The 25978-nt window shown below is 53.5% G+C and overlaps 1 protein-coding gene across 2 annotated transcripts in view; it reads left to right on the plus strand.

Moving 5' to 3' along the window:
* TGFBRAP1 (transforming growth factor beta receptor associated protein 1) overlaps nt 1-24026 on the plus strand; it is a 51982-nt gene extending 27956 nt beyond the window's left edge. For both annotated transcript variants that reach the window (XM_003354707.5, XM_005662351.3), the window contains exons 5-12: nt 7324-7406; nt 9825-10166; nt 12590-12647; nt 15117-15260; nt 17233-17376; nt 18017-18176; nt 19474-19907; nt 21642-24026. In XM_003354707.5, coding sequence (XP_003354755.3) covers nt 7324-7406; nt 9825-10166; nt 12590-12647; nt 15117-15260; nt 17233-17376; nt 18017-18176; nt 19474-19907; nt 21642-21818 — 1542 coding nt within the window. In that variant the 3' untranslated portion in view covers nt 21819-24026. The remainder of the gene's footprint in view (nt 1-7323; nt 7407-9824; nt 10167-12589; nt 12648-15116; nt 15261-17232; nt 17377-18016; nt 18177-19473; nt 19908-21641) is intronic.

Raw genomic sequence — 25978 nt, forward strand, 5'->3', positions numbered from 1 at the left:
CACGCGGGGAACTCCGATGCTAATTTTTTAAAGGAGATGATCTATGAGCATTCAGCAGGGGGCAGCAAAAGCCAAAAGAAGAAGGCTTTCAGGTCAGGGTGTGTTTCCTAAGGCTTATTTCTGCCACACTTTTCTCTGTGCGTCCTTGCAGGGAGGCTCAGTGAGGTGGATGGGGGCAGCCTCGGCCCCACCCTGCTCTCTCAGCTCCTTCTCTCCTCCTGAGAGAGGCCCAGGAGCCCCTGAGCGTCTAGACAGCACGAGTGGGGTATTGCTCATTGCACAGCCCCCAGCCTCCCCCACTGCTTCTGTCCACCTGTGACCCGGGCCTGAGCCCTGCCCTGTGTGGACAGCAGCCTGCAAGGCATCTTTAAACACTTCAGTCCTCAGAACGTGTCAAAAGCAACCAGTGGAATTCCCGTCGTGGCGCAGCGGTTAACAAATCCAACTAGGAACTATGAGGTTGGGAGTTCGATCCCTGGCCTTTCTCAGTGGGTTAAGGATCCGGCATTGCCATGATCTGTGGTGTAGGTCGCAGATGCGGCTCAGATCTGGCATTGCTGTGGTTCTGGCGTAGGCCAGCAGCAACAGCCCCGATTAGACCCCTAGCCTGGGAACCTCCATATGCTGCGGGGGTGGCACTAGAAAGACCAAAAAAAAAAGCAACCAGTGCCAGAGTTCTCGCTGTGGCTCAGTGGTAACAAACCCGACTAGCATCCACGAGGACAGAGCTGAGCTCAATCAGTGGGGTAAGGCTCCAGTGTTGCCATGAGCTGTGGTGTAGATCAAAAGACTCAGCTCAGATCTGGCGTGGCTGTTGTGGGACCAGTGGCTGCAGCTCCAATTTGACCCGTAGCCTGGGAATTTCCAGATGCCACAAATGCAGCCCTGAAAAAGCAAAAAACAAAAACAAAAACAAAACAACCAATGCCAGAGCCTGAAGCCGGGAAGACACCCAGCAGCTGGGTAAATCCAGGCAGCCCTCCATGGGCACTCAGTGCAACAGGCTCTTTTCTCCCACCCACCTCCCTGCCATCCCTGTTCTCTTTCTTTGGTAAAAAAAAAATGTGCAATTTTCTATCACTGGATCGACCTTCCTCCCTGCCCCCATTGCTGAATCTGTCCCTCCCCTGCAGGCGGAGCAGCCCCTCTGAGCTCCCACAATCATCTATGTTAACCGCTAACACATATCACTTCAGCGTGTGGGGCCCGAGTTCCCCTCGCCAGCTCCTGGCCCTACCTTTCCCTCTGTTTTCCCTCACCCTCTGCTCACGCCTGGGGCTGAACTACCAGGATTGATGGGCGGGCAATCAGAGCTTTGAACCGGTCTTCAAACAGCTGGGCTGTGTGACTCGTGGAGCAGAAGGGGTTTTGTTTAAAATAGAACCAGGAGAGAGAAAGAAGACGATAGTGACTGAAAAGGTCCAGGGATAGCTTTTCGTGAATTGGTACACGTTGTTAAGGGTCAGGTGTGATGCTCACATTGTTTATTTTAACTTGGGGATGCTTGCGACCGAACGCTAGACCCTAGGCTCAGAAAAACCAGAAAGGAGGGGGGAAAAGAGACAGAAAGTTCAGCAGCTGGCTTTTCACGGCTCTTCTTTCCCTCCATTAAAACAAGCACTGGTTTTGCTTCACTGCATTCTGAACCAGGGAGGGATTTGTTAAGAAGGTTAACCATGGGACTCGGATTTAAGCAGCATTCCTTCGAGAGATCCAAAGGGTCAGAGAGTTTAGATCTGCAAGAAAGCTAGGCTTAAATGATATTCAGGTTTGGGATGCTCTGAAGAAGAAGGCAGGAAGGAGACATCTTGTTTACAGACACAGGTTCGTGTTGACCAAAAAGATTGCCTGATTTGTGCCATGGAGGCTGGATAGTATCATATTTAAGCCGGAGTTCTGATACCTGCGGTTTTCTTATTTCATCGAAAAATATTTCGCTGAGAGTCCCCATTGTGGCTTGGTGGTGTTGAACCCAACTAGTATCCATGAGGATGTGGGTTCAATCCCTGGCTTTGCTCAGTGGGTTAAGGATCCGGTGTGGCCATGAGCTGTGATGTAGGTCACTGATGTGGCTCGGATCCCCCGTTGCTGTGGCTGTGGTGTAGGCTGGCTGCTGCAGCTCTGGTTCAACCCCTAGGCTGGGAACTTCCATATGCCATGGATGCGACCCTAAAAAGCAAAAAAAAAAAAAAAAAAAAAAAAGAGGAAGAGAGAGAGAAAGAAAAAAATTTCCCTGTGTATCTTTGAAAGATAAGGAAGCCCCCTTGGAAGTGTAACCATCACATAAGCCTGCCTCCCTTTATTTATTTATTTATTTATTTTTTATTTAGTGTGTGTGTTTTTGCCTTTTCTAGGGCCGCACCTGTGGCATGTGGAGGTTCCTAGGCTAGGGGTCTAATCAGAGCTGTAGCCGTCGGCCTACGCCAGAACCACAGCAACGTGGGATCCAAGGCATGTCTGCAACCTACATCACAGCTCACGGCAACACCAGATCCTTAACCCACTGAGTGAGGCCAGGGATGGAACTTGCAACTTCATGGTTCCTAGTTGGATTCATTAACCACTGCGCCACGACGGGAACTCCACATAAGCCTTTAAAGTCAACACTTGCTCCCTCCCAGGCGGGAGTATCCTGCCAGCATCCTCACTTCCCCACCTGTCCTTGGGTGTTTGTGTCTTGTGTTCTGTTGATCCGTGGGCTGGATAATGAGACTTCTGTTTCAGGGTCACATGGGCGAGTTCTTCTCTGAGTGGTTATATGCTCAGGTCTGTTCACTTCATTTGACTTTTGTTCGCTCTTAACTTTTGTTTTTGTTTGACCGTTGTTTTATAGAGATTGCTTTTTAAGTTTAATTTCATTTTGTCATTATGTGAAATAGGCACATGATCCAGAATCTACTCAACAAAACAGAGTCTATGCAAACAAGTCTACATCCCTTCTTCCCACCCCCATTGTTCCCCTTCTGCCACTATCTCGCTTCCTCCCCATCTGTCTGTGTGTCTGTCTGTGGGCATGAGGGTCCCTGTTTTATTCTGATGGGCATCCTCATAGTATTCAGCTTTATACAAGCCCTTTGGTTTTTGTTTGTTTGTTTGTTTGTTTTTGTCTTTTGAGGGCCACACCCGCAGCATATGGAGGTTCCTAGGCTAGGGGTCTAATTGGAGCTGTAGTTGCCAGCCTACACCACAGCCACAGCCACGCCAGATCCGAGCTGCATCTGTGACCAGTACACTTTGTGGCAACACTGGATCCTTAATCCACTGAATGAGTCCAGGGATGGAACCCACATCCTCACAGAGACTATGGGGTTGTGAGTCTGCTGAGACACAGCAGGAACTCCCGGTTTTCTCTTGTTTATCTGGCCTGGCAGTGGGGAACTCGTGTTATCTGTCATTTCCGCACTTTGAGCCTCGGTTGAAATTCGCTGGTAACCTCTTCCTCTCCATCTCCCTGCGTCCATGGCTAGAGTAACATCCTCCATCCCAGTTAATACCTGTCAGACATGGGCAAGCATCGTGTACGTGCACCATGGTGGGCGGTTCTGCTGTCTCTGCCCCTCAGGGCCTGGGGACCTGCACTTAGAGGTGTCAGACTCGGTTCTGTGTGCAGGGTCCCAGTTGCTCGCTGGCACTCCTGCTGATGGCTCTGTGGCCCCAGTGGCCCAGGTTCAGGATTGGCACCTGGAGATACCCTCCCTGAGTGCTTCCATGTGGGGCCCAGCCCCTCTGCAGCCTTTGCTCTTGGAGGACAGTTTGGCTGGATATAAAAGCTCAGACTCACAATATCTTTCGATGAGAAACTTAAGTCCCACCAGTATCTTTTGGCACAAAGTGTGGGGATCAAAAACCTGATGACAGTCTGAATTTCTGTCCCTCCTGGCAACTTGGTCTTTTTTTTTTTTTTTTTTTTTTTTTGTCTTTTTTAAGGCTGCACCCTTGGCACATGGAAGTTCCCAGGCTAGGGGTCTAATCAGAGCTGCAGCTGCCAGCCTATACCACAGCCACAGCAATGCAGGATCCAAGCTGTGTCTGCGACCTACACCACAGCTCACGGCAATGCTGGATCCTTAACCTACTGAGCAGCAAGGCCAGGGATCGAGCCTGCGTCCTTCTGGATGCTAGTTAGATTTGTTTCTGCTAAGCCATGGAACTCCGGACTTGGTCTTTTGCTGGATGCCCGGAGGAGCTCAGAGTCCAGTTTCTGGATGTCAGCCCTCCCAGCAGGCTGGCTGCAGGCCCTTCTGCTTCCCGCTCATCTCTGGGGCCCACCCAGTCCCCAGGGTCTCCCGATCATGACTTGGGGGCTCTGCTTTGTGGCCCCACGGCCTCTTTCTGCCCTTACCACTTCCTCCCACAGTTTCAAGCCCCACCCACCTCCCATGGGGGTTGATGGTTTGTCCCTGTGGGTTGTGGGCAGGCCTTGTCACTGTGTCATTATGAACGTGGTCCATGAAGTTGTGGTTTTGCAAGCTCAGTTGTTTTGCTTTTTTTTTTTCCACTTGTGATAAAATACGCATAATGTAAAATTCCCCATCCGAACCAGTTCCCGCAATCTTGGACGTGAGAAATGTCAATCCCGAAATCAAATACTGGTGATGTAGGTTGTGACTTCAATCTCATTCCTACTCCCAGCCGTGGGTGTTGGGCGCTCAGCCCTGCACCACTTACAGGTCTGTTCTGTTCATTTTCTCACTTCCCCTGAGAATTTCGATAGCCACCTTACACAGGAAGACAATCTCGTAAGTTAAAAAGAGAGCACACTGGAGTTCCCGCCAAGGTGCAGTGGGTTAAGAATCCAATGGACCACAGTGGCTCGGGTTGCTTCCGAGGCTCAGGTTTGATTCCCAGCCCAGAGCAGTGGGGTAAAGGATCTGGTGTCACTGCAGCTGTGATGTAGGTCGCAGCTGCACCTCAGATTCTGTCCCTGGCCCCAGAACTTCCATCTGCTATGGGTGCGACTGTGAAAAAGAGAGAGAGAGAGAGCAAGTGGAGGACTCTGTTGTGAGTTAGCTCGACACTGGGGCTCTAAGCAGACCTTCTGGGTCCCAGTCTTCCCCATGGCTCATCCTCCCATCCTTTTCCTGCCACCTGCCTAGCCCTGGCTCTTGTAGCTCAGTGTCCCCCTGAGCACAGGGTGGGAGTAGGTTAGGTCACACAGGCCTTCGGGGAGGGAGACAGTCCCTTTCAGAGAACCAGGAGGCGCCGTGCTTGGTCAAGTTTCTGAGTCTGTGGTGCCCTCCATGTCACGCCCAGTTCCCACTTCCAGGATGAAGGAGCCTCTCTGCCTGCATCATTCAAGTCCACAGCATCCTGGACTAGAGCAGGGAAAATGCCCCCATATGCTTGAAAACGGCTTGGTCGCAAAGGCAGTTTTCATTCCCCTTTAGGAAGGGCAGGAGTTGCAATGCCTGGGCCCTGCGGCCACGAGAAGTGGTCATTCGAGGAGAAGTGGTCGTTGAAGGATTTCCCAGCAGCGAGCCTGGGTGTGAATGAGAGGCAGCAACCAGGCCTTTTAACCTGCTTGCTGTGTGGTTGGCTTTTGTCGTTTCTCCTTTCAGAAATGGAACCAGCTTTTCCTCCCCACAGCAGGACGGCCCCCGCTCCTATCCGCTTATCACAGATGGGTGTTTAGGTCAGATGTGCTGGCGTCAGGGGAGAGTCGTGGAAAAGCAGCTGCCTTTTTTTTCTTTCTTTCTTTCTTTCTTTTTTTTTTTTTTTTTTTTTTTTTGGCTTTGCTTTCTAGGGCCACGTCTGCAGCATATGGAAGTTCCCAGGCTAGGGGTCGCATTGGAGCTGCAGCTGCCAGCCTACACCACAGCCACAGCAATGCCAGACCCTTAATGCAATGAGTGAAGCCAGAGTTTGAACCTGCATCCTCATGCTTACTAGTCAGATTCATTTCCACTGCACCACAACGGGAACTCCCAGCAGGTGCATTTCCTGATGTTCCCGCAGGGGTTTCTGAGGGGTGGGGAGATGCTGCTGTTTTTGAGAACAAGCCCCTATTAAAACTGATTGGAGGGAATGACTGTCTCCACTTCCCTTGTTTCCTCAGGGTTGACATTATTTACTGCCTACTGTATACCTGGTGGAGCCAAGGAGTGGAAGGAATGGGGCTCCCCAGCCATGTACATGTAGGAACTTTGGGCTAAAAGCTTAACGTCTCAGGGCAGAATGTTCCTATCTGTGAAATGGGTAGAGTGGGTGAGCGTGCAGTTTCATGAAAACTGATCAGGTCAGTAGGTGATGACTGCCGGCAGGTCCCACGCCCGGGTGCGGGGTACCATGCAAGTGGTGTGTGTGCCTTGACATCTGGGAGTTATGGTTCATCAGCCCGCAGGAGGGGCTGAAGTCACAGAGTCTTTAGCTGTGAGGTGACGGGGACCTGGGCCGAGGGCGTGGGACCAGGGGAAACACAGCAGAGACAGGCCCACGAGACAGAGGTGGACAGAGCTGGAAGCAGCTCAGCTGGACGGTGAAAGGGATGCCACAGGGCGTTTTCCTTCAGGGCACTGCTGTTTCTGAACATTCCCAGAACGAAGGGCTCTGTGGGCAGGACTGGATTAGACAAAATCAACGGCTCTTTGAGAGCAGGACTCCTGAGACTGTGGTGCATAGGTGTGGCTGTGCATCTCTGGGATGGGGCGGGGGCTGTGCACTCCTGTGCTTCCAGCTTCGCCCAGAAGGCAGGCTTATTTATCTGTTTCTCATTAAATGGCATCAGCCCTGGGCTCTGAGGGGTGCTCAGAAAATGCTGCCGTGAAGGTCAGGTCCACTCGCGTGGAAGGGTGACTGGTGTTAAAATCCATCTGAGAAATTCCCATTGTGGCGCCGAGGAAATGAATCTGACTAGGAACCAAGAGGTTGCAGGTTCGACCCCTGGCCTTGCTCAGTGCGTTAAGGATCTGGCGTTGCTGTGAGCTGTGGTATAGGTTGCAGACGAGGCTCAGGTCTGGTGTTGCTGTGGCTGGGGCATAGGCCAGTCACTACAGTGCCTATTTGAGTGGGCCCTAGCCTGGGAACCTCCATATGCTGTGGATGCGGCCCTAAAAAAAAAAAGAAAACCCACCTGAGCCCAGGATGTGGGAGCCACAGGAAGCCCAGGAGTTTTGGAAGAAAGAGCAGGATGGGATGGAGACCGACTCGACCTCAGAAATGAAGGGCTAATAGGTGTACGTATATGGTCGCTGTATGCCTATATTGCAGATTTAAGATTCCCACATAATAATCAACACATAGCTTGGGTTAGGACTGGGAATTCCATTCTTCCTACCATATGGTTCCAGGGCCCGTCCAAGCGCTGACCCCTGTCTCTTCCTGCAGGTCATGTACAGGCGGGTTCTGCAGCAGGCAGGCTTCATACAGTTTGCACAGCTCCAATTCCTGGAGGCTAAAGAACTCTTCAGGTAACTCGTGGTGTCGGTAGCAAGCCTGAGTCCTTCTGCGGTCCCCCCCACCCCTGTTGTGGCTGTGATGCTGCGAGGGCTCCCCGCATCCGCTGCAGCCTCGTCCCTCCCCCAACCCCCCAGCTTAGCCTGAGCATCACTGTCTTGCGCCTCGAAGACAGTGGGGCTGTGAGGGGTGAACAGAGTGGCCCTGAGAAGGGCCCCTAGGAAAGACGATGGCTCCCTTTCCCTTTTCTCCAGAGATTTTACCAGAAGCTGTGAGTTCAGAGAAAGAGCAGGTGCCTCTGGGAAGACTTAGAACTATGTTTCTTCTGAAGCTGTTGTAAACGGCACCCCTGATTAGGGAGCTGAGGTCCTTTCTGTGTCACACCAGTCCTACAGGTGTGGCCCAGCTGCCCCTCCCCCCACCCCTGCCCCCACCCAGGCCCATCTCAGCCTTGCCCCCCTCCAGCTCCATCGCAAGTAGGCTGCACAGAACAGATTTCTGGGTGAGGAAGGAGGAGCATTTATTGACTGACGGTGCCCTGTCTTGAGTTTGCTCATGTAACTTGCCTGTGCCGTCCTCTGTTCCTGGAAAGACCAGTAGCTTTGCTGCTTGAATAGTCCCTTGTCCCTTCGGACCCCAGCTCTGTCCTGCCCGGTCTTGTGGTCCTATCTCTTCTCTGCCATGTGATGACCACCCACTCGGGCCGTGGGGTCTCCAGCACATCTTTTTCTCGTGGGTTAATTTGAAATGCTGCATGAACGTCTGCCTCCACCTTCCTGTCCTGCTGGGGCACCAGTGCCCAGCCCCCTGAGCTTCACGCTCCAGCTCAGCCTTGGTCGAAAGTGTGGGAGTTGCTGTTTGAAGGAGGCACCCCCACACACACCCTGTGCCCACAGCAGATGTGCTAATAACCACGTGTGGGTTTTCTCGTGGGTCTGGACTTGACCTCAGACACTATCACTGCCCGAAGCCACTGCTGCTGCCTGGATGGGGTCTGGACGCACGCTCTGTCCTCCAGGAGGTTGACCAGCCCGACCTCGTCCAGTCTGGTCAGCACTCCTGGGCCTTCTTGACTTCCTGAGCATCAGGGCCAGGAGGCAGGGCAGGACAGCGCCTGGCTTCACGGCTCACGTGGATGTCCGACGTGGGGCACACCTCAGCAATCAGTGTTGCTGGCATGGCTGCCAACTGGGGTTTGTCCTGGGTCTTAAGTGCTGAGCAGTGGGTCCCAGATTGAGACCTGTATCTGGGCAGGTGACTCACCTGTGGAGCTGACATCTGGGGTGGGTGATTCTTGTCGTGGAGCGCTCGTACCTCACAGGGCGTGTAGCAGCCTCGAAGTGCCCATAGCTCCCTCCAGTCATGACAGAAAGTCCTAGACTTTGCCAGGTGGCCCCCGGGGGGCAAAACTGCTGCTGTGGACACATGGAGCCACAAAGGTAGAAACTGGCAAGATAATTAGGTAGAGCTGAGAGTGCCGGGGTGTGGCTGGTGCTCAGTTAGGAAGTGCCTCAGATGTGGCGCTCAGAGGTGTGAAAACCTGTCCCTTGGGCCACACAGAACCTCTGAAGGTCGGGTGGGGCCAAGGAGGCAGAGGGAAAGGGAGACCAGAAGTGGGAAGCCGGGAGCTCCGAAGAGATGGCAGAGTTTGAAGGCGAGGGGGAACATGGTGGGCAGCTCAGATCCTGGTCCTGTCCCGAGGGTCCCCTCGTGCGTCTTGGTGGCCTGCTCCTCCCTCGAGAGGCTTCACAAGTGAATCTGGTGCCAGGCTGAGACCTACAGCTCAGCGATGCCATCATCACCAGCTTTCATGGTCGGGGACGCACAGGCTGGGCGGGAGGAGATGTGGGAGGGGCCAAGAGTGACTTAGAGGAGGGTCGTCCCTGCGGATGGCCTTCTGGGCCCCATGGGGTTAGGACAGCATGCCTGGTCACACCTGGGTGTGGAATCTGGATGCACGCTCTGCCCCCCTGAAGACTGACCAGCCCGACCTCATCCCGTCTGGTCAACACAACTTGCATCCTAACGTTTTTGTCCTGAAACAGTCTTGGTCACCCTGGAAAGGACCACAGGGGTGACTGTGTCTGCTGTGAGATCACTGAGCAGCATCACATGCGTGGAAATCCTTTCTCTGTGGACTTTGAGCACATCTGTTCCTAGCGCAGTGCCGGGGAAAACACTGGCTTCAGAGGGACCTGATGGTGCTGTTTCCTGGCGTCCCTTCCCACCTGGATCCCTGGGAAGCACCGTCCCACCTCTGCCCTGGGCGTTGGGGGGTTGGGGGGTGGGCAGTCTATTGGCGGCCCCAGTTGGTGGCGCTTGGCTGTGCATGCCACCCCCGTGAGTGTGCGAGAGCGGGCCAGGGGGTGCCACCTCACGTGCCTGTGTGTGCTCCTCTCTCTGCTTCATGTGGTCTGATCCTGTCATTGCAGGAGCGGCCAACTCGACGTGCGGGAGCTCATCTCCCTCTATCCCTTCCTGCTGCCCACATCCTCCTCGTTCACCCGGTCCCACCCTCCTCTCCACGAGTATGCAGACCTCAACCAGCTGACCCAGGGCGACCAGGAGAAGGTGACCAGGTGCAAGCGCTTCCTCATGTCCTACCTGAATGAGGTCCGCAGCACGGAGATGGCCAACGGCTACAAGGAGGACGTCGACACGGCCCTGCTCAAGCTGTACGCGGAGGCCGACCACGACAGCCTGCTGGACCTCCTGGTCACCGAGAACTTCTGTCTGCTCACCGACAGTGCTGCCTGGCTGGAGAAGCACAAAAAGTGAGTGCCCTCCTCTGGGACCACACCCCCTCCCCCAACCCTGGGGGAAGAAGCCATTGGGGACCTGATGTGTGTGACGTCCGAGTGCCAGGGGGTCATAGGATGGCCGTACGACCACAGTGACCGCCTGGCCCCCTTGGCTTCTACCAGCCACGTCTGCAGAGCCATTGACTTGCCAGCCAGCTCCTTAATGACCAGACATGAGGTTGGCAGCTATTCAGAGGCCCGATGGAGTGACCACTTGGTCTCCTCTGGAAGCCGTCTAGGGGTGGCTGCACCCGGGGAAGGGCCCACACGCGTGTTGGTAACATGAATAGTGCACTTGAGCCACCGATGGCCAGACCGAATGGACAGATGGACCTCTGGATAAACAGATAGAGGAGAGCTTCTTGATTTTGTGTATAAAAGGCTGCGGATTCAAACCCTGCCCAGTTACAGGTGGGCACTGGTCAGCATCCAGCCCCTTCGCTGTAGGAGGGACGGTGCATCAGCAGTGATGACATGATTAGAATCACAGCTTCTTTATGCTGGGGGACCGGCAGTGGCCTGACCCTTCCAGGCGTGGTGGGGTGTCAGGGCAGCTCCTTCAAAGAGGCAGTTGGCTTCTCCCTATAAGATTCTTTGTCTGTGAGGTTTCTTTGTGTGTGTGTGTGTATTGTGTTGTTTTGTTTTTTGTCTTTTTAGGGCTACACCCACAGCATATGGAAGTTCCCAGGCCAGGTGTTGAGTCAGAGCTGTAGCTGCCTGCTCACAGCACAGCCACAGCAATGCCCAATCCCACTGAGCGAAGCCAGGGATCAAACCTGCATCCTCATGGTTACTAGTCAGGTTCATTACCGCTGAGCCATGACAGGAACTCCGTTTGTCTGTGGGTTTTGTTATGCGTTGGTCGTGGCAGGAGTGCTGGTGAGATCCCACAGCGAAAGGGTCATGCGCTGTTCAGGTGCAGGACGTCATGGGCTTGTGCCTGGTCTCCTCATGGGCAGTGGGTCATTCAACTGCCCCCCCTCGGTTTCTCAAATACCCTGCAGAGTGCAGTAACGTATCAGGGAACCAGAAGATGCACTGACTGCTCCTGACAGTGACTTGGGATGGAGGGTCTGGCAAGTCCCTGTAACTTTCTAGAAGCTTTCAGGAGGAGAGAAGGGCTCCAGGGCACAGTCCCACATGTTGAGAGTTGGTTCCTTTGGGGAGAAATCCAAAAGCCCCTGGGGCACCTTGCTGGGAGGAGGACCTGCCAGCCGGGGAGGGTGGGCACAGCTCCCAGCCAGGCAATGCCTGTGTCCTCACTGGTTCTGTCCACTTACAAATGAGGAAGCAAGGGCCAAAGAAGGTCGCCCCCTTGCTCAAGGGCATACAGTAATGAAGCTGGAATTAGGAGTTCCCATTGTGGCACAGCAGAAACGAATCCAGCCAGTGACCATGAGAATGTAGTTTCCATCCTTGGCCTCGTTCAGTGGATTGGGGGTCCAGCGTTGCCTTGGCTGTGGTGTAGGTCATAGAAGCAGCTCGGATCCCAAGTTGCCATGGCTGTGGTGTAGGCCGGCAGCTGTAGCTCCAATTCAACCCCTAGCCTGGGAATCTCCATGTGCTGAGGGTGCAGCCCTAAAAAGCAAAAAAAAAAAAAAAGAAGAAGAAGAAGAAGAAGCCGAGATTGAAACACTGGGTGCCCCAGCCCATCTCTCCCTGACCTTCCTGTTCTCTGTGGTATCTGCTCACTGTTGGCCTTGATTGCTATTCAGGCTCCTTACACCGTGACGGCTCAGACAACATCACTTCCAAATCGCCTTTTAATACCTCGGGATGCGTGAAGAGTGGTCACTGGAGAGATACGAAATTATGCTCATATTTGAAGCAAATTGTAAAGCAATTCCAAGTGTAATTTCCCATAGTATAATTATAGATCTATTTTGCCGCTTATCTGAGATTTGAATATGATTTTCTATCAATTTCTGGAAATTGATAGGGAATACTTTTTTTCTTTCTGTTTTTTTTTGGGGGGGGGGCCCGCACCTATGGCTTAGGGAGGTTCCCAGGCTAGGGGTCGAATCGGAGCTGTGGCTGCCGGTCTACACCACAGCCACAGCAACATGAGATCTGAGTTGTATCTACAGCCTACGTCACAGCTCATGGCAATGCTGGATCCTTAACCCTCTGAGCGAGGCCAGGGATTAAACCCGCGTCCTCATGGATCCTAGTGGAGTTCATTAACCGCTGAGCCACAAAGAGACCTCGGGAATACGTTTTAATAGCACAAGTAAATAACAGAAGTGGGAATCTTTTTGTGGCTTGAAATTTGTTGTTGAACTAGGCTGAATAGAACTCGGAGGGGGGGTGGAGGGTGGAGGCTGGGGGTGTTGCTGTGCCGGGCGCCTCCCCGGGGGAGATGGCAGAGGGTACACTGACTGCATGTTTTCTTTCAGGTACTTTGCCCTGGGTTTGCTGTATCATTACAACAAGCAGGATGCTGCTGCAGTTCAGGTGAGGTCAAAAGCATCTCAGCCTTATTTCAAAATCACTGCTATTTAACACAGGGTTGCTTGGGGGGAAAATCTCACAGATTGATAGAGACCACTGTTGCTTTGATCTGCAGCCTTTTTACAGAACAAAAATAATGCTGTTTCAGACAGTGAATTCCTTGAGATATGCTGGCCAAGAATTTTCTTTCTTTTTTTTTAATGAGCGTTGCAGTGTTTATTTCAGGCTATCTCTTGGGGGTTTTTGGGTATTTTTTTTTTTTCCTTTTTAGCCCCACAGGCAGTATGTGGGAATTCCTGGGCCAGGGATTGAACCTATGCCGCAAAGCAGCAACCAGAGCCACAATGGTGAGAACACAGGAGCCTCAACCTGCTAGGGCATCAGAGAATGACCTAGAATTTTCTTTTCTTTGTCTTTCCGTCTCTTTAAAGAGCATTGTCAAGACCAAGGGTTTTTAATTTTTTTTTATTTTTAATTTTTTTGCTTTTTAGGGCTGCACCTGCAGCATATGGAGGTTCCCAGGCTAGGGGTCTAATCAGAGCTGCAGCTGCCAGCCTACGCAACAGCCACAGCAACGTGGGATCGGAGCCACATCTGCAACTTACACCACAGCTCATGGCAACGCTGGATCCTTAACCCACTGAGCGAGGCCAGGGATCGAACCCACAACCTCATGGTTCCTAGTTGGATTTGTTTTTGCTGCGCCATGAAGGAACTCCCTGAGGTTTGTTTTTTTTTTTTTTTTAACGTAAGAAAAATATGACTTCTTACTAAGCCACAAAGCACGTGACCTCATGGCCTTATCAAAACGAAGACTATGAGTGACAGTGTGTAATGTCCACTGTAATGACCATAACTCTTGCAAGTGAGCTGGGTCATCATGGCATCTGTGACCAAACTAAAGCTGATCAAGGTCAGTCACTTGCCCAGGGGTCACAGCCCTGGGCAGTGGGAGAGCTGGGGTCTGAGCCAGTGCTGGGGGCTCTGCCCCCAAATAGCTCATCTTGTCTCTTGTCGTGCATTTTTGTCAGTGGCCAAGAACGTCAGCAGTTTTCACCCAACTCTGTGACTTGGGCAAAGCCACACATATGTCTGATTGCTGAAAAATTGCCATGGTAACATGACAGTGGATTAAGTTTAAAAAAAGGTGGGGGGAGGAGTTCCTACTGTGAGGCAGCAGGTTAAGGATCTAGCATTGTCACTGTGGTGGCATAGGTTCAATCCAAAGCCCAGCACAGTGAATTAAAAGGATCCGTCATTGCCCCAGCTGTGGCACAGGTCACATCTGTGGCTCAGATTTGATCCCTGGCCCAGGAACTTCCATATCCAGCAGGTATGGCCATAAAAAAACGGAGGGGGAGTCCCCATCAACACGCCACCCGTGGCTAAGAACGCATTTGGGTGTCAGTGATACAATTTTTATTTTTTAAAACACAATGTTCTATTAACACAACTTTGTAAGTCAACTATTCTCCAATAAAATGTTTAAAAAAACAACAGTGGAGTTCTTGTTGTGGCTCAGCAAGTTAAGGACCTGACATCTCTGTAAGGACAACGGTTTGATCCCTTTCCTCACTCAGTGAGTTAAGGATCCAGAGTTGCTGTGGCTGTGGCCTGGGACCTGCTGTGGCTCTGATTCAGCCCCTTTCCCAGGAACTTCCATATGTTGCAGGTGCAGCCCTAAAAGAAAAAAAAAACACCCAATGTGGTCTAAGAATTGCAGTTTGAGATACCAATAATATTGGCAGAGCTACGTAAAGAGAAATTTACACAATTGACTAAGTCTCCATAGATGGCGGAATTTTTTTTTCTTTTTTCTCTCTCTCTCTCCTTTTTTTTTTTTTTTTTTTTTTTAAGAGCTGCACTTGCAGCATATGGAAATTTCCAGGCTAGGGGTCAAATCAGAGGTGTAGCTGCCAGCCTACACCTCAGCCACAGCAACACCAGATCCAAGCCACATCTGTGACCTCTGCCACAGCTTGCAGCAACACCAGAGCCTTAACCCACTGAATGAGGCCAGGGATCAAAACTGCATCCTCACAGAGACAACATTGGATCCTTAACCCACTGAGCCACAATGGGAACTCCTCTATTTTAATTTCTCTGAAAAAAAATTAGAATCGATTTAAAGCATTTAACATTTCCCACTCGGAGGTCCAGTGTGACTCAGCAGTAATGAACTGGACTAGTATCCATGAGGATGTGGGTTCGATCCCTGGCCTTGCTCAGTGGGTTAGGGATCCGGCATTGCCGTGAGCTGTGTTGTAGGTCGAAGACGAGGCTCGGGTCCCTAGCTGCTGTGGCTGTGGCGTAGGCCAGCAGCTGTAGCTCTGATTAGACCCCTAGCCTGGGAACTTCCATATGCTGTGGGCGCGGCCCTAAAAAGCAAAAAATAAAAGGCATGTCAGTAAAGCTAGACCCTTTGAAAGCTACTTATAGTGTGTCACGGTGCTTCCTCTGTGTCGTCCCCAGCTGTGGGTGAACATTGTCAACGGGGATGTCCAGGACGCCACACGCTCAGACCTGTACGAGTACGTGGTGGATTTCCTCACCTACAGCCTCGACCCCGACCTCGTGTGGACCTACGCCGACTGGGTCCTGCAGAAGAGCCAGGAGGTCAGTGCTCCACAAACGCGTTCCCTCGGGAGCTGAGGGGGCTGGTGCACATGGACAGAAAGCTTGATTTTAGGCGGGAAATCTAGCTCTCCTCCAGCCTCTCCCTGTGGGCTTTGGGTCCTCCCAGCCCCTGCAGGTCCCCTCGAGCCATCTGAGTCCGGGCTGTCTGGGCAGTTGTGCATCTCGGCGCTTTTGCACCCCTCCACTGGGCAGCCCCTGTGCAGAAAAGTGGAAAGCACAGCCTCCACGAGCTCAACGTCTTCTTAAACACGTATATGAGCCCACCCCTAACTGCATCGGGTCCCTTGTTCTCTGTGGGCCGGAGCAGGACCTGCCTGCAGGGCGTGGACCCGGGCCTGGGCCACACCGGGCAGACCATCGCCTCCACGTGCCCTGATCCCAACACGTGGCTGTGGCCTGGCCCATGGGGGGCCTGAGCAGGACCTGCCCGCCTTGGAGGATGAGAAAGGAGCCAAAGCCTGTGACTCTGAGGAGCATGTGCCCGAGACGGAGGGACAGTCCTTGGAAAGCCCAGGGGTGACTGGGAACCAGGGAGCATCCAGCTCTCACCTTTCCAAGTGTCTCCCGTTCCTGGGCTCCCCCAGAGACAAAATCAGCTTCCCAGTGCTGGCCCTGGGCCTCATTGTGGAGTTTCTGAGCCTCGCTCCTGCTCTTGTGCAACCTGAGCAGCACTGTGTGCCCCATACAGCCAGAGCCCAGTGCCTTTTATCCATCCCGATGCTGCCTCTGTGTCCAACAGGAAATCGGCCTGAGGGAAGGGCTGGGTGGTGCCCAGTGCCCATTTGCTGGTGGTGACAGCAAATCAAGCACAGATTGTGTGCCCAACAGTGTGCCAGTCACCTGACAGGTGTCATCAGTGCTAAGTGTCATGGCAACCGTGCTGGGCGGGCGTTCTATACAGATGTGGATGCCCAGGTTCAGTGCTTAGGAAGCTGAGCGGCAGCTCCGGGCACATAGGGCTCAGAGCTCATCCTCGTCAGAGCTGCCTGTGTTTTGGATTTGTGGGGCGGTGTGAGTGTGAGTGTTTGTGAGTGTGTGTGTGATCAAGTGTATGAGTGTGTATGCACGTGTGAAGCGTGTGTGTGTGTGTGTTGCGGGCGTGCGTATGTGTGAGGGAGTGTATGTGGGGCATGTGTGAGTGTGAGCATCTGAGAGTGTAAGCATGTGAGAGTGAGTGTGTGTGCATAGTTTGTGTGTGAGTGTGACAGAGCTTGCATACATAAATCTTAGGGACGTGCCATCTGGCTTGGCTCCTTGGAAAATGGAGTTGCAGAGGGACTGACTGGCAGGGAGGCCACCTGGGGACGCCAGGGCTGGGCCTTGGTGCCACGTGGGTGATGCACACGCTGTGTGTCAGCATTTAGAGAACTGAGTTTATTGAATGTTCAGCCCCTTATTCTTTCACTTACAATCCAGTCCGATCTTCGTTTTGGATGATTTGAATGTTGTAAAGTTGTTACTTCAGGGATTGTTGAAACCTGCAACCAAGACATGCTTAGTCCCTTGATTTCCTTTTTTTTTTTGCTTTTTAGGGCCACACTTATGGCACATGGAGGTTCCCAAGCTAGGGGTTGAATTGGAGCTACAACTGCTGGCCTACACCACAGCCACAGCAACACAGGATCTGAGCCGCGTCTATGACCTACACCACAGCTCATGGTATTCTTAACCCACTGAGCGAGGCTAGGGATCAAATCCACATCCTCATGGATGCTAGTCAGATTCATTCTGCTGCGCCACCACAGGAACTCCAGTCCCTTAATTTCTGACCATTCAGAAGGCATCCCGGCTGCAGGAGGGGAGTTCCTCTCTCTGTCGGTGCTTCGTGCAGCACTGTTTTTCTGCCTCATCATGTCTTTGATGATGATTTTATTCAGAGCCTAGAGTTCAGAATGATGATAAGATGGGGTTTTTGAAAAGCACGATAACTAAATCACTACTCTTCTTTCAGGTCGGAGTTCAGGTTTTCACCAAGAGACCACTGGATGACCAGCAGGGTAGTTTTAACCCAGACGATATTATCACTTGCCTTAAGAAGTACCCTCGGGCTCTGGTGAAGTACCTGGAACATCTGGTCATGGACAGGAGACTGCAGGTGAGGCCTGGGGCACAGGCCAAGATGTGTGGGCTGCAGTGGCCTCACACTGTTCCAACTTGGCTAATGGGTCGGATGTAACTTCCCGTTCCCAGCGCTTAGACTCTACTCATGGGAGGTCAGAGGGAGCTGGGCGGTTTGTGAAAAAGACCAGAGGCCTGGAATTCCCCATGGCCTAGCAGTTAAAGATCCTGCATTGTTACTGCAGCAGCTCCAGTCTCTGCTGTGGTGTGAGTTCGATCTCTGGCTGAGGAACTTCAACCTTGGGTGGGTGCAAGGCCAAAAAAAAAACAAAAAAACCTGGAGGCCTAAGTAGCTTTTTTATTACTCGTTCTCCTGTCCCTTCAGCTTATACATATATATTTTTCTTTTTCTTCCTTGTTATGATTCTTAAAGGGAATAAAACAGACTGCCCCTTTTTGGAGAAGACCTAAATCCTATGGCCCTTACTTCTCAAAAATGATAAGGGAGCCTTTTATATTTTCCCATAGATTTTAGATTCGGCCTCTCTGCTTTCACCCCAGAGCATGTGCTCCACCCCGGAGCGCCCCCCAACCTTGCCTGGCGGGTCTTGGGGTGCCTGCGGGCGGGAGGTCTCAGGGCCCCTTGCACACGCTGCCTGCCCGCCCGTGTCCTGCAGAGGGAGGAGTACCACACGCACTTGGCCATGCTCTACCTGGATGAGGTGCTGCAGCAGAAGCCCGGCGCCAACGCCACGGGTGCAGCAGTGACCGAGACGCGGGCGAAGCTGCGACACCTGCTCCAGAAATCCGACTCATACCGAGTCCACTTCCTCCTGGGTGAGTGGGTCTCCGCAGCCTCAGGTGGAGGGGACGCAGGGACGGAGGCCTTGGCATCCTGTCTGGACTTGGGTGGAGGGGTGGTCCTGGAATCTCTGTGGCACAGGGTCAGCCTTCTGGAGGGCAGGTGAGGCCCTGCATCCATCCTTCACCCCCCAAGAAAGGGACAGTGGCTCTGGGGCCCATGGCACAAAGGCCTCCTGGGGCGTCAGGAGGCCTGCACGGCGGCAGAGCCAGTCTCCCTTCGAACTTCCTTCCTTGGCTTTGATGCACTTGGGCCCATGCCCACTGAGGCTCCAGCTTTGATCCTGGCCTTGCAGGCTGGTCCTGCCCTCAGCAGTGTGCCCACCTGCTTGGAGCCGGGAGGCAGGGATCCTGGAGGGGCCTGCTCTTCATTTCCACCCAGTGCGGAGACCACAGTTTCCATGTTGTAGAAGAGCCTCAGCGCAGCAGCTGGGAGAGCTCCTGGGACACTGGAGCTTCCAGGTGTCCTTACCTGGGGGACAGTGTGGAGCTTCCGGGTGTCCTTACCTGGGGGACAGCATGGAGCTTCCGGGTGTCCTTACCTGAGGGACAGCGTGGAGCTTCCGGGTGTCCTTACCTGTGAATGACTATTGCTCTTTAGCTGCAGTGAACTCCATGTTCTGACTGTTAGGATCCATTCCCATTGTCCAGAGTCACCAAGTCCTATAAAGTCTCCACAACTGAATCTGTAGTCCCTGAGCCCTCTCATTTGGAGAAATGCAGGGTCAGGTTCCCAAGAACCCCTGGTCACATTTCTGTGGACTGATCCATACCAGTCAATAATTAACCACTCAGTTAATAACCATGTTAATATATGTCTGTTTAAAGACATCTTATTTGGAGTTCCCTGGTGGCCTAGTGGTTAAGGACTTGGTATTGTCACTCTTGGTGCCAGTTTGATCCCTGCCCTGGGAACTTATGCATGCAGCAGGCCTGGCTAATAAAAGAAAATAAAATCCCTCCTCAAATAAGTAAAACAAACAAACAAAAAACACTTATTTAATGTATATCGCTGATTGGCTGACCCTGAGCATGTGGCTTGGGCCCCAGTGACCTGAGGGACACGTGGACTTTCTCCTGAGGCACCTCGCACGCAGACTTCCTGGCCAGCTGCCTAGATGCCCCAAAACTCTGCCCCCCACCCCGTGGGGTGTCCAGTGGCAGCCCTGCTTTGCCGGTTTTTGAGCCGAGGGCCCTGGGCAGGCAGCGCGGGTTAGACTGGCACCATGAAGCCTGGGCCCTGCGTCTCTAACCAGTGGATCCCACCTCACAGACAGGATCCGGGGCGCCGGGCTTCCTATGGAGAGCGCCATCCTGCACGGGAAGCTGGAGCAGCACGAGGACGCCCTGCGCATCCTCGTCCACGAGCTGGCGGACTTCCCGGCGGCGGAGGACTACTGTCTGTGGCGCTCCGAGGGCAGAGACCCACCCTACCGCCAGCGGCTCTTCCACCTGCTGCTGGCCCTCTACCTCGGCCCTGGCCCCTCCTCGACTGAGCTGACCGTGGCCGCCGTGGACCTCCTAAACCGCCACGCCGCGGAGTTTGACGCCGCTCAGGTCCTGCAGCTGCTGCCAGGCTCGTGGTCGGTGCAGCTGCTCTGCCCGTTCCTAACGGGGGCCGTGAGGGACAGCATCCACGCTCGGAGGACCACCCAGGTGGCCGTGGGCCTGGCCAAGTCCGAAAACCTGATCTACAAATATGACAAGGTGAGAGCCAGCCTTGCTGTGTTAGGCATTTAAGTCAAGGTCGATTGCACCCAAGGGAAAATGTTCTTTCTCCATTTTTTTCTCCATCGCTTCAACGCGCCCCAGCTGGGATTCTGTTCACCCAGAATCAGGTGCGGCAGTGGAGGTGCGCGCTGGGCGGGCAGGTGTGCGGTGGCCGCAGCCCCTCCCCTGCCAGGCGCTGAGGATCGGGGGTGAGCGAGGGAGGCGCGGATAGCGCTGTGCGCCGCCCGTTCCACACTGTAGGTCACGATGGCCTCGTCCACGCAGCTGGTTCACCCAGCCGCGGCCGTTACCGTCTCCCTTTCACAGAAGGGGGACAGAGGCAGAGGCACCGGGGGCCGCACTGAATCTTCAAGGAGTGAGTTGCAAGCCAGAACTGCACTGCTAGTCCTCTCGGGCTGCGGTGACAAATCCCACAGGCCAAGGGCTCAGCTGGCCTCTTCCTCTCCTGTAAGGGCCACCTCCGGGGCTTGTGGGGCCCCACCCTCGTGACTCCTTCAACCTCGATACCACCCAAGGCCCCCCTCCATGCGCCTTCACCTGGGGTCTAGGGCTTCCACGCCGGAATTTGGGGGAGCTGCCTCCCCAAGCTCACTCGGGGAGACCTCTCTCTGGAGAGGACCAGCCTGCACAGCCAGAGCAGGAACCCACGTGTTCCTCCTGCTGGGGAGCCTCCATGGACTCCTTCCCCCCCCCCCCCGGGGGGCCGGAAGATCTGGCTTCCCTCCCCAGGCTGGTCCCACTCATCTCACTTCTCTCAGGAGGTGTGCACCTTCCAAGTGGGCTCCTCTCATACCCTGCTTTCCTCTGCCTGAGACATTCTTAGCTCATTTTCTGCTGGTGAACTCCTACTTGAAACCCCACCCAAGTCTTTTCTTTTGTGAAACCTTTCATCCTGAAAGCAGACTGGTGCCTCATCTGGAGCCTCATCTGCCTGCCCACTCGCTGCATGTACCCAGAGTTGCCTCCTTCTCTGTTAGGCATGGGGTTCTCAGAGGCAAGAACCTCCTTTACTTATATCGCTGTTCCTGAGCCAAGCCTCTTGAAGCCATTGAATATGTGTTTGTTGAATGACTAGAGAAACTAATAAAGTGACTCACCAGGCCATCCCTCCATCCTGCCAATGGGCTGACTCGCTGGGTCAACACACGTGAATTGTACAGAAAGGCTTCTAACTTGCAGAGCAGGGGGCCTGTTTATCAGACGGGGGTAATGAAGTTTGGTTAGTTTGGTCAGTTACCTTTAAAGGAAGGAAGTGACACTTCCTGGCTCTGGTCAGGAACGTGCCATATGGATCGACCACATGGCTTTGACTAAGTCTCTTATTTGGGCCTCACTTTCCTTGTGTGCAAACGAGGAGAACAGGTAACTAGACAGCTCCCATGGTCTTTGCAGCTCCAACACCGTGTGACTTTATAACAGGCCTTATTTGAATACATTCGAACTCAGCGGATGTTTGAGAGAAGATCTCAGTGGGAAATGCCCCAGCCAGCCAGGCAGCAATTACTTCTGTAAAAAAGAAGGCAGTTGTATAGCCTTTCTGACTTTTCCAGTTCCTGAGGCTGTTTGTGTTTATTTTCACCTCTAATATTCTAGCTCAGGAATTGATGTGAAAGCTGAGCTCATCCGTGATCCACGGGGTAATGCGTGTCAGCTCTGAAAACCGGTGTGACTTGACGTCCCAGAAGTCTCTGTCTTTCTGTCTCTTTGCAGATGAAGCTGAAAGGAAGCTCTGTTCGGCTCTCAGACAAAAAGCTCTGCCAGTTGTGCCAAACCCCGTTCTCCGAGCCCGCGTTTGTCAGGTTTCCCAACGGGGGGCTTGTCCACACCCACTGTGCGGCCAGCAGACACACGAACCCCCGCTCCCCGAGCCCCGGGGCCCGGACTTGACAGGCCTGGCCGGGGGCTCCTCACCAAGCCTGCCGGGCACCCAGAACAGAGGCCGCTGCACTCGCACCAGCCGTGGCCGAGGGACAGCATCTGATGCTGGGAAATGGGCTCTTCGCAGCCATCGGATGTCAATGCACGGTCCCCCCAAAGACTCGCCAGACTTGCCTGTCCAGGCACATCACGACCCCAGACTCTTCCCAGACACCGCCCCCTCTCGCCACCCAGACAACCCCCCCACCGTGCCCCGATCTGTAGATGCACATGTGCTCTGGAAATGTCTGCTCCATGGGGACTGGTGGCGGTGGGGGGGGCACCATCCTCATCCTCACCGATCGATCGGCCGCTGGCCCCATCTCGGGCTCTGCCCTGGGGACCGTGGACTTTAGGGAAGTATCTGTTCCTTCCCACCCCACCCCCACCCCCCAAAAGGCCTGCCTGTGCACCCAAGCCCCCACTTTGGGTAATTCATTCACTCTGGATGCTTCACAGTGAGGGCCCTGAGGACGTGTGTCTGGAAGTCGATGGCAGGGACAAAACCCACACCGTCTACTGGTTCGAAACTCCACGATGGCCGTGTTGGACTGGAAGTTTTTATTTAAACTTATATCCTCTTTGTGGTTTCTCTCTCGTTCAGCAGTGCACCTGTCATGTTCGTTAGGGACGTTTTTCCTTGTTAAAATGTACCCTCTGATGACTTGGGTGAAAAGTGAAAGGCCGGGGACACCAAGCCAAGTATACCCTGCAGGGTGGCCTGGGCGGGGCTGGCCATGGGTGACAGCCGCTGCTCAGTGACGGGGAATCCACCTCCTCCCGAGGGAGTGCTGCCTGCGAGGAAGTCCAGTCAGGCCGCCTTACCTCCAACACTTTACCGCCTGCCCCGTGGCCTCCTGCACACATGGGACAGAGGGGACAGACGCTCCCCAGCCTCACAGACCCGGCGTCCCTGAGAGAGCTGACGCTGTGGTTATTTCACTGCCCTCTTCTGCATTTCTTCCTGGCGGGGATTGACTCTATCAGGGACTAACAATAAAAGGCCATGTCCCCGGCCGTGCGGCCTGGCAGCCTCTCATCAGCCTATGTGTGACCAGGGGACCCTGGGAGCCATCCCTCCCTCCAGTCCAGGCCTTACGGACGGGGACACAGATCAGCCCCTGTTCCGGAAAAACATTTTCTGTACTAATAATGGTCTGCAGTCTCTCCTCTTGGGATCCTGCCGAGGCCGGAAAGCAAAGACATCCATGCTCTTTCCTACTGGGTCTCAATTTCTAAGGAATAAATGATGGAGAAATTCCATAGCTTAGCCGTGTGCTGTGTAAGCGGGTCCTGAGCCTTCCCCTGCGGTGACTGAAGGAGGGTCACGTTTCCAGACGCCTTATCGTCACCACTTGTGAGTCTGGGTTCATTCCTGAGGACAGGTGACAGTACATGGGACACTGCACTTTTCAAAGCACCGTCTCTCTAGGTGTGGGTGCAGTCCTGGAAAAGCCTTCTGGTGACTCCCTAATTTGGGGACACCTGTCTTTCCCTTCGCTGAACGTCGATCCATATTTTGAAATGCCTATTTTCCTTTAGAATAATGGGCACTAAAGGTGAACAGTTTTCTGTCTCTTCCACATCCTTGGACACAGCAGAATTCTGTGCAGAATTATTAAAAAGCCTCACCTTGCTCTCACCTGTCTTAACTCTCCCTTTTCTCAAATTGTATTTTTGAAAGAAACGCACGGGTCTTTCTCAAGGCCTGCTGTTTTGTGACTGTGCGGTGAACAGAGCAATTAGAACCCCCCTTGGCCCTTTTCTCCCCAAGGTAGGTGCTGTGTAACCGTCCCAGTCAAAGCAGCAGGGATGGACTCAGTGGACATGGACATTAGTATTCTGTGGGCAAGACTTCAATTTCACAAGCTGTTTCTGTGCTGTCACTTATCAAGTATCCATGTGGGAGTGTCGTGGGGGCTGTGGCACCTCAGGCCTGCGCTCAGAGCTGCAAGGTCCGTGCCTGAGCCTAGGGATGTGCTGGAAGGAGGACCTTGGGGGCTGTGGGTGCCAGCCTGGAATTGCAGTGCACCACACGTCTGGAGCAGCCCTGCTTCCCACTCACTCTCCTGTAGAAGCTGTGGTCCTCGCAGGTTTACTCTCGGCCCGGAGCGGGTCCCAGATACCCAAGGTGTACATATGGAAACATTGATTTTATTAAAATTCTTTAATTCTGTGTTCTTCCTCTAATGATTTCTCGTGGCTTCTCACCCCTTTATTTTTATTTATTTTTTAAATCTTTTTTGGCCACATCCACGGCATGTGGAAGTTCCGGGGCCAGGGATCAAACCCACGGGACAGCAGTGACAACAACAGATCCTTAACCTGCTGACCCACAAGAGAACTGCACTTAGCACCCCTTTAGCCAAACACTCCCAAGGCAAGCTTGCTGTCTTTATATTTCTACTCCCTCGAATAAATACTTTGTCTAAATCTCACCCTTTAAATTTTAATTCATCCCTTAGAACCCCATTCATCACAGCACTTCTAGAAATCCTGTTGTGTGTATCTCAGCTTATGAGTCCCTTCTTCCATCCAGGTCCTGCACCAGCTGGGGGCGAGGGCCTGTTCCAAACTGAGAGCCCCTGAGCGATCTAAGCCGACCTGCCTGCCATAGGGCTGGTCAAGCCCAAGGAGGTGTGGGAGGTGGAAGGGCGAGCTGTGGTGAGTCATCCATATTTTGAGGTGCAGGTTGTTGGGGTGACTTTCTTGGGGCCACAGTGGGTGGGAGCTGTGTTCCCCGCCTACAGGTTTCCCCACCGATGCTTTACTGACCGCAAAAGAGGAAACCGGAAACCAGCCAGGGTGCCCATGCTCAGCCACTTCTCTCACTCCAGTGTCATTGGCACTTAGGGCTCATTAGCTTATTAGGGGGAGGAACGGGGGACCTGGGCTGGCCATCCTGGCTGGAAAAGAAGAGATCGTGGATTCAGACAGTGGCTGAGAGAGAACAGCCCTTCGGATTGAGGTCCTAATGGATCACCGGTGGGGGTGAAGCCTGGCGCCTGACTTGCTAAATGGGCTGTGACTGGCGTCGGTGGAATTAGATACTTACACCCCATTTGCTGGAAGTGGGGCTGTGGAAGGAGGAGGTGCAGGAATCTGGACCACGTGGTCCAGCAAGAAGGAACTAGAAAGCCACACCCACGAGGCAACAGCCACATGTGACTTGGGTGGTAAGACGCGGTCAGCAGGTGTGGGACAGCCCCGGTCTCACTGGCCAAAGCACATCAGCAGCGGTCCTGGAAAGCCACCTCTACGAAACCACGTGGTGCCATCCACAGCCTGGAGGTGGCCCCAGCAGGTGTCTGGGGACCCTCGGGTGTCAGCCCTAGGTTTCGAGCAGAGAAGCATCGCAAAGGAGAAGGCAGTCCAGGCCCTGATACCAGATGCTGCCCTGTCAGATCCTGGGGCTCAGAGAAGCACCCAGCACAGAAGCTCCTCTGCAGGTCCCCACTGAGGCACAGCAGTGCATCTGCTCCCAGAATCTCATTGTGACCAGGGCAAGCCCTGGGTGTGGCCCACGCCCACTGGCTCCAGCTGCCCTTTGCAAAAGCAGGTTTCGGGTGCCCTTTGCTCCAGCGCCTTCCAGTCTGGGCTGAGCATTGCTTTGCCTGTTCTCAGGGGCTCTGGCTTCCACAGCCCTTCACCATGACCAATCCCCTCTCTAGAGGACTCTCCTTCGTCTCGCTAGAATTACCAGCTTTTCCTTTTCAGGTTCGATTTGTGTCTGACTAAGCTGGGGAGGCAGGAACGGGACAAGCATGAGAGGCGTTGTTGCTGCCATCCTGCTGACTTGCTAGCCTTGGCCTCTGTCCTGCCGCTCACATGGTTACGGTTTGCTGGGAGCAGCGGGTGCATGGTGGACCGAGGACTGCCCCTTCCCACTTCAGAAATCAGTACATCCCAGCCAAACCCACAGGTCTATTGCAAAATTCTTTTTCAATACATTGCTGACTTACAGACAGCAATTGACTTAAGTTCATCAATAAATAAAATATAGGAGTTCCCTGGTAGCTCAGTGGGCTAAGGATCCAGTGTTGTCACTGCAATGGCTCAGGTTGCTGCTGTGGTCTAGGTTCAATCCCTGGTCTGGGAACTTCTACTTGCCTTGGGTGTGGCATAAATAA

This window comes from Sus scrofa, chromosome 3, assembly GCF_000003025.6.
Source record: "Sus scrofa isolate TJ Tabasco breed Duroc chromosome 3, Sscrofa11.1, whole genome shotgun sequence".
Taxonomy (NCBI): Eukaryota; Metazoa; Chordata; class Mammalia; order Artiodactyla; family Suidae; genus Sus; species Sus scrofa.